The sequence below is a fragment of the Neolamprologus multifasciatus genome, chromosome 10 (genome assembly GCF_963576455.1).
Source record: "Neolamprologus multifasciatus chromosome 10, fNeoMul1.2, whole genome shotgun sequence".
Classification (NCBI taxonomy): domain Eukaryota; kingdom Metazoa; phylum Chordata; class Actinopteri; order Cichliformes; family Cichlidae; genus Neolamprologus; species Neolamprologus multifasciatus.
Genome location: NC_140448.1, coordinates 12,135,492 through 12,144,209, shown reverse-complemented (window position 1 = coordinate 12,144,209; position 8,718 = coordinate 12,135,492). Strand labels below are relative to the sequence as shown.

Sequence of the window (8,718 nt, the reverse complement as noted above, 5' to 3'; positions counted from 1 at the left end):
ACAGGATTAGTGGTTGGTGTTTCCTCTTTGATCTGTCACTCACCTTTGTATCCACTAGACCCGCATAGAACTTTAACATTGTGGTGTCAGTGTTAAAGATCTCTGCAGGAAATGGCGAAATCCCACAGGTTACAGCAGGGTGAACAGGTGACTGGTGGTGCACACCTCCTATGCGTGCCCAGAGTATTGATTCTTACAGTAAACCTTGCAGGACCTCAGCGGTGAGATAGTGTCTGCAGAATAATGGGGTTAGAGGGCTTCACATAAACCTCATGAAACCAGGGAGCCCAAGAGTCTGATCTGTCAGGTTGTTTTAGCTATTCATTTAAAATGCAGAGACTAGATTTGTTGTCATAATAAAGGCTGTGATTAATCTAAGGAGTGTCTCTTTGCAGTGGCAAGGGCAACAGACTGATTTTTGGAATGTGCCATGTGAGTTGCACAGTATGTGATGTACTTCTAAATATACAATTGGGGAAACAGAGTTGAGCTTCTTTAAGGTAACTGGAGCCTCCAGAAGGCAGATTGTGTGTCTCGCACTCAGAGCTCAGAGGCAGAAAGGCTCGAGCTGTGGGCCTTCAAATTCCGGAGAGCAGAGTTGTTTTATATCCAAACAGGTGTCAAATTAAAGGAAAAAAACATTAAACCTTTGAACCCTACTAGCGGTTCTGTTATACTGTGTGGGAGTCAACTCGTCCTGTCAAAGGGAAGGGTCACAGCAAATCAATACAAAGTTCAGAGTGATCTTTCTGTCCTGATGGGAGCTTTCTGTTCGAGGGGAGGCCTGTCCAGAGGACATCAGGGCTCAGTGAGTGACTTGATGATGATGAATTATATGCTATGAGCCCCGTACTATGTAAAATCTATGCCATAGAACACTTAAGGTGTCCTAACTAAGATTACTTATGGTGGGTTTCCTGCATTTTTTCCACCTGTCTATATATATGCATTATACATTAATAACAAAACGCTGTTATTTTCCCTCATTGTAATAAACCTTCTGCTTTTATACTCTACATGCCTCATTCACCCATTCACACAAGCACCTTTCTTTCTAAGTGCTTTCTATCTAACATATAAACACATTCACACTGACATGAGCAACTTTGGGATCAGTACCTTGATCAAGGATACTTTGTCATGCAGACTGGAGTAGGCAGGAATCAAACCAGTAATCTTCACATTAGTAGATGGTCTGCTTTATCTTTTTAGCTATGTTCTGTTTAGGTTAATGTTTCCACATTACAACCACTCTGAGCAATGTGCTGTGTTTATATTTGTTACCCTCTTCTCTACTGCTAAAGTACAGCATTATACTCTCAAGCCCACCCGATTAGCATCAGAAAATAACTCACATGGAGGCCAGTTAGTGCGACATGTGAGACACGTGTGTGTAACTGTTTTTATAGCTACAGCCAACAACTACAACTAGAGTTTCAAATATAACTACCACAAGGGACCTGGGGGATCAAAATATTGTTGGGTTAATCTGAAAATGAAATGACACAGGCAGTGCCTGAAACAAATCATAGATATTCAATCACTTCCAGAATTGGAACTTTTGTTTTGGAATTCAAATAAAACTCTGAAACCTTGTTGCAGAGAAGACAACAGAGAAGTCTGAAACTTCAGCCTACAAGTCATTAGGGGTCAATCCTCCAATAATCAATAAATACAACTTTTTATGCTTTTAAATGACTACACTGCTGTTATTATATTTTCTCACCCAGCTCGGGATCTTTTTGCTCTGTTGAAATGGGAAATTTGTTTGGGAACTTTGGAACGATTTCAACAAACACCAAACTTGATAGCATGAGTAATCCCAGCACTGTGGTTAAATGTTTGGATTATCCAGATGGGGTTTTCAGTAGTGCAGTAGTGCTGTGCAGCAACTTTACTGGAAAATCCAGTGTGGTTTTATCTTTGCCTTTCCTGTAACCTTGGAGTATAAAAAACAGTGTGAGAAACACAGTTTGAATCTGAATCGCTTCATGTTCACATCACCAGCTGGCTATATGCTTTTGTAATGTCTGTTATTGCATCTCAGTGTTTAATAGGAAATACAAGCTGTTTTTTTTCTTTCATTTAATACCATATAATATCATATTAGATCCATCTCACACCTGGACACCACCGCGCCATAGCAGAGATTACAAAAAAAATAATTTAAAAAAGGAGCAAATAGACTGAAAAGACTTTTTATCCCAGAGCTGCATAATGTAGCAATTTCCACATGAATGTGCTCTGTGTGATAAAGTGTTTCGCAATCTGGGAGAGTGAAGAAAGGTTGCTTTTGTCTGTTTTTAAAACAATCTGTTATATAGTTTTGTATAGTTTATGGTTTTTGCATACTTTTTTATGACTGCTGTGAGTGATCTTCGCACTGTTGAGACTGCACTTAATTTTATTGTACACCTAATATGCTACAGTGACAATAAAGGTATTCTCTGTTTTCTGTTCTGTGTGGTATCAAATGGTTTCTGAATGTGTCCCAAGGTTTCCCAGGGATTTAGCCTCCCCTTCTCAGTTGCTGCCTATCTTGGACAAGATCAGCCATTGGTTGCGGAGAATAAAAGCTCTGTGACCAGCCCCCGCCCCAAACTAGGAATGAATGCCCCTGCTTTCACTTTTTTCCCGCTCATCCGCAGAAGAAATACCATTGTTGAGTCCCTCTTTAGGAGCACAGCCGGCCAGGCTTGAGTGTGGCGTTCAATGTCTGTACCTCCTTGTGTGATAGCAGGACCAACCTCTGAGCTTCCAACAATTATCATTATCAGAGGCAATAAGGATGAGAACACCTTTTATGAGTCACATCAGTCCGCAATGTTTTACTAATATGGCTCAGACATCACTAATTTAAACAAAAAGTTTAATCATTTGCATGTAGTAGACCAAAATAATATTTGTATGATTTAGGTTTTGTGCAAAATATGATGACAGGAAAGAGGAAATAGCTTCTTTAATAAAAACAAAAGATTCACTTCCCTTTTGAGTCACATCTTTCTACAAATAGAGTTTCATGTGTGGAAATCTTTGTTCCTTTTGGCATCTCGACCAGTGCAAGTTTGGATTATTATTTATTAACATGTCTGTTAGCCACCAAAATTAAATACATAAGATAGGTGACTTTAACACACTGCCTAATGATTGATATACTGTCATGGAGTGTATGAATTAGTTATAGAGAGAGCGAGAGGAGAGAAGAGGGAGGAGGGAAAGTGGTGGTCATTGGAGGAGAGGCAAGGGAGCAAGTGTTTCCTCAAGCTGACCAGGAATATAGTGCACATATAGCGGGAGGTTACAGGAGGACACCCTGTGTTGGCTCTGCTTTATCAGCTACTGGCCACACTCAGCTGATCTCTGGACCCTGGGGTTGAGCAACGCGAGAGACAGGCAGCTCTGAAATCACGAAGGCAGGACGGGAAGCCACACAGATTTTAAACAAAGTCACAGAAAAAGCTGGATAGAAATTGCAACCTCGGGCTTGAGGAGGTGACGAGGGAAAAGGGCAGTTTCAAAATAGAGCAAGAATAGAGTTAAAGATTGATAGGGGCCATAGTGGTGGACAGGAGGTTTTGTTTGAGGTTTTGGGGAGGAGTATGAAGGATTGGAGAGGAGGGTGGGGGGGGTCAGAGGCAGTGGTCCAGAAGAAAGTAATTTCAGTGACAGCCAGTGCCAGGGGACTAGAACTCATGTGAAAAGAGGAATTAAAAGATAAAGGAAAGAAAAAGGGACAAGAGGCAGACTGGACGGCCCCACACTGGACTTCAGTATGGGTGTAAAGAGCAAGGCTGCTGCAGCTATCCTTATCCTGCTGCTGTTCCTTGGCTCGCTGTGGCTACGTGAGTTTCTCTCTGTGTGTGTCTTTGATTCTCATGCTGTACTACTTAGTCTAAACAATCAGTGTGTTGTTTGCTCCGGATCAACAATGTCACATGATACCAAGCAGCCTTGATGTACAAAATACATTTAATATTACACATTTATTTATGGTAATGAAATATTACCCTTATTTTTCAAATAAGCTACTTCACAAATAATCTTTTACTGGTAAAGATTCTTGGAGGGTTATGTAAGTAACCCTCCAAGAATAATCTGTAAGCCTTAAAAATGTCACTGCGTTTTGCCTCATTAAAAAGAAGTAAAAGTGATTCATTGTCAAAGGAAATCAGTAAGTGGCTCCACTGTGACCTTTTAAAGGGCTAAGGAGCCACTTACTGATCTTTCTAAAAAATGTTCAAACTCAGTCCATGTGATCTGTCTTTGTCTAGTTTGTATTTATAATTCAGAATATTGGCCCCGGTTTTTAGTTGAAAGCATGAAATGTCACTTCTGCGTTGTTATAGTCAGGATGGAGACCATTTACAATAATTCATAGTCGAGTTATTTCCGCTGTTGCAGGTAAATCTGTGCTGTGTTTAATCTGAACTCATGGAATTTGCTTGTTTGCTAGTTTTCAGTATTTTGACCAGAAGCTCGATAACCTGAATGTTTATGGGTCAGTTTGGAGGATGAACCGGTGAATGTTTCTGCTGCTGATTCTGTGATTTGCAGTAACCTCACAGCTCCCTTAAAAAACACCAAACACTCAGCAGCACTCAGCATGCTCAACACAGCTGTTGCCACTGTCACTGGCAACAATGTGTCTGTAAGGGTCTTGTTGTAAATAAACTGAACAGTGCCAAACTTTCATTAGCAACTTGCACATCAGTTAAGATGATAGGCAGGTAGATAAGTTGGTCTTTACATACAGAGATATACAATATGACGTAATATGACGTGTACAGCATACAAGGACACCTTACAATCATTTCCATGAGATAACATAACTGTTAGATAACAGTGCTTCATGAATGTTACATTTCAGCCAGCTATAATCAAAATATCAATAACAATAGAAAATATTTTAAACAGTGACAGCGTGAGAAGGATTGTTTAATGAACCTACATAATATCACTGCCTGCACCAGCAGCTCCTCTTACAGTTGCGAAGTGGGTTTCAGCTCATTGGTTTATCCTTTTAGTTCACTCTCACAACTTTGATTCTTCTTCTTCTTCTTTTTTTAAAAGAAAGCACTGAAAGCTCGACCATATTGTAGTAGCTCACCATGAAACTGCAGACAAACACTAGCTGAAAATAGCATGAGCCACGAAGAGACAGTTATTTAGTTCACGGGTTTGTCGACATGCAAAGATAAACCAAGCTAAAGCTGTGTGACTATCTGAAAAATTAAATGATAACAATATCAATATTGCTCTGTGAACCAAAACTAACTGTAACCCTTGGTCTTTTTTCTCTTTTCAATGGTCCACTTCAGACGGGGGGTTGGATTACCACTGGGATTCTTGTGTAAAAGGTTATAATCAGTTAAATAAGGTAAGAGTACATCCTGAATCTGATATAAATGGCCTGCATTTGTATAGCGCTTTTCTAGTCCTTAAGGACCCCAAAGCACTTTACACTACATTCAGTCATTCACCCATTCACACACTGGCGATGGTAAGCTACATTGTAGCCACAGCTGCCCTGGGGCGCACTGACAGAGGCGAGGCTGCCGGACACAGGCGCCACCGGGCCCTCTGACCACCAACAGTAGGCAAACATGGGGTTAGTATCTTGCCCAAGGATATTTGGCATGCAGCCAGGAGGCAGCGTGGGATCGAACCACCGACCTTCTGATTAGTGGCTGACCTGCTCTGCCACCTGAGCTACAGCCACCCCGTATTAAATAGCTTGCAGACTATGAAGTGGATTTCTTTGTTTTTTTTAAATAAATGTTGTGCTTTCTTTCTTCCTTTGCCCCCTGCCGATTGCCCCCACATTCATGCGCTGCCCATCCCCCCCACCATTAGCTTCACCAGCTGTCCAACAGCAGTGTGGTCGATGGAGCTGAGAGCCAGCTTGAGCTGTGCCCCGGTCAGACCTTCCAGGTGTCACTTCTGCTCTCCCACCTGCTGGATGCCCCAACTCACAACTCTGACGTGCTGCTGCAGCCATATCTGTCCAGCTGGGACGAGCTTGTCAAGTAGGATTTTCAGATAAAGATTTGTTTACAGCCATCAGGAAGAAAAGTTATTTGTTGTTTGTTGATTATCTGAAAGCTGCTTTATCCTGTTCTGTGTTACTCTTCTAGGTTCATGGACTCTCTGGGGCCAATGGTGGGACTGATATCTAAAGAGATAGAAAGTAAGACTTCTATAATTCGCCAGCTGGCCCTGACGGCAGACGGGAACCCTGAAGCAGAGGTAGACCCCGATCTACATTCCATAAACTCTGTAAACTCACAGGGTGGTGGGACAAAGAATAAGGCGTCGGTGCACACCAGTGCTTATCACTCTGTGCGCGCTATGATCTCGATGGAGCTGAATCAAGGCCTGGTGAGTTTCCACCACCAGACAGACTCTGGAAGCCGGACTCTACTGCGCCTGCATCGCGCTCTGCTTTGGCTGAAGCTCTTCCTGGAGAAGCTGGCTGAGACACCAGTGGAGGGACGGCTCAGGAGTCCTTCTGACCTGTGTCGTGAGGCCTACAAGAGCACCCTTGCTCAACACCATGCATGGTACGTCCGCAAGGCCGCTGAGCTGGCCTTCATTGCCCTGCCAGAGCGGGGCTTCTTTTTCAGGCTGGTGTGCGTGCAGAACCAGGAGGAGCTGAGCAAAGTGCTACACAGGGTGTCTCGGGCCATCGGAGAGGTTTATGACCGGACACAGAAAGCTCTGGAGGAACATGGCATGCTGGACTTGCCATAAAAAAATGAGATAATCAGACTGGACACAGGGGCACTGCTGCTGTTTTACCCTTCTTTGGGTTGTGCTTCTGCTCTGTATCCTTGGCGTCATATATTGGATTTAGATACAAATAAGATGCAAACTTTTTTTGAAGAATTGACTTGTTTTTCATCCAGACCTCAGCTTTTTTTTCTTCTACGGACCAAAGTGCTGAGTCAACAATCAACATGTGACATTCAGCTTTACTTTGATGTTTCTCATCAGATTTTATGGGGTACTATCTCAAACTTTGTTGCTGATGATTATGGTTTAGACTGTGCATTATTTACAAAAATAGAATTGATTTTTTTTAAATAGCGCATGTGTAACTAAAATTGAAAATTGGTAATTGCTATATTAAAAAGAACTGCTCTTTTACAGTGTTATTCCTCTGGTAAATTACCTCGTAACTATCGTGTTGGTCTGAAATCTCCACACGACCAAATGGATTAGAAAGTTACTGCTTCACAGTGATGCTGTGTGTAGAGCATGAATTTGTTATTTTTACATCTATGTCATTTTTTTTGTATCATGTTAATGATTAATTAAAAAAAAGAAGACAATCCATTTGATTATTTCTACTCATCGTGTGATCCAGCAATGGAAAAACATTTAAATGGCAATAAAATCTTCTTTATGTTGTGCACCAACCAACCAGCAGAGGTTCCAGTGCCCTGCTTGAAGTCACATCACAGTGAATATAATCTGGTCTATGTGGCACTCTTACCTATACACACTCTGCACTTTTTGTCTGAATCCAAATGCAAAGGCTTTTCCTGTCAGAATACGTTTGGTATTACTGTTTAGAAAAGCCTTCAAGTGAAGAATATCAAAGAATATTCAGTATTATATTACAGAGTACACGTGTAACAGAGAGAATAGCATGTGTATGACTCATCTGCACTGCTGGTGTTGATTAGACTGTTTTAAACCCAGCAGTACCTCCAACGCTGGCTCGGTCTCCATTTTTATGAAACGCTTTCTTTCTGCGTGGGCGACGGTGGAGAAAATGGGGTTAAAGTCACGGAGTGCAGAGGAGACAGGAGCTGGGTAAAGGTCAGGAAGCAGAAGTACACTTCACCTTTAATCCTGTCAACCACTTGGTGGCAGACTATTTAAAGCAACTGCCACAGGGGGGGAAAAGTACAACTTATAAAGCATCCACATTTTTTTTCCTATCTACAGTCAAAGTGACCTGTGACATGGATGGCATAATCATTTTGTGAAAATCAAGTTTATTTTGTATATAATCATCATATATTATATATACCATATATTACTGTTTTAAACAGTAATATATGGTTGCCTGTGAGGATTATGGAGAATGAGATTATATTAGTTTCATTAGTTACATTCACCGAAAACTACTTTTAACACTAGCTGGCTTCTTTTATTGTCAACTGTGAAAGTGATGCTATATTTGACTACACGCTGGTCACTGCTATTCCACCTAGTTTCTAGAACATGTCTGATCATGAGTAATACATCAATCCCTCCGCCCATGAAACTGGCAAAGAGTAGCAGAAAGATGACTGAGAAGCAGGCACGAAAGGAAGTTTGAGTTCCCTTAAATAACATTTATTCATTTCTCTATCTTGGTTTGCAGTAAACATGAGCAAAAATATACATACAGTTAGAGCAGAAAATAAAGATCCAGAATATTTATCATCTGTTAGGGAGAGAGTATTTGAACAAATTCACTGAATTTCCTTCTTGTTGGCTTATAATACCAGTCTTAAGCAATAATACAGCTTAACATTATGGGGCAATGAGATTTTTTGTTACTTATTCATGTAGTTATCTCTACTTAAAAACCAACAGTTGGCTTTCTTCAACCTTTGCAGTGGATAAAGTGTTGTCAGAACTCTGACAGAAAGCTTTGATTATAGGTTTTTTTAAAACAGTAAAACAAACTCAAATGACAAAAACATTCAAAGAAAAAAAAACAAA

General features: G+C 41.0%; 1 protein-coding gene across 1 annotated transcript; it reads left to right on the top strand.

Moving 5' to 3' along the window:
- The first annotated feature begins 3,226 nt into the window (after window positions 1-3,226).
- On the top strand, window positions 3,227-8,718 carry gltpd2b (glycolipid transfer protein domain containing 2b). The gene is made up of 4 exons (XM_085175637.1): window positions 3,227-3,842; window positions 5,319-5,377; window positions 5,854-6,026; window positions 6,135-8,718. The coding sequence occupies exons 1-4, from the start codon at window positions 3,773-3,775 to the stop codon at window positions 6,748-6,750; spliced, it is 918 nt and encodes a 305-aa protein (XP_085031763.1). The 5' UTR covers window positions 3,227-3,772; the 3' UTR covers window positions 6,751-8,718.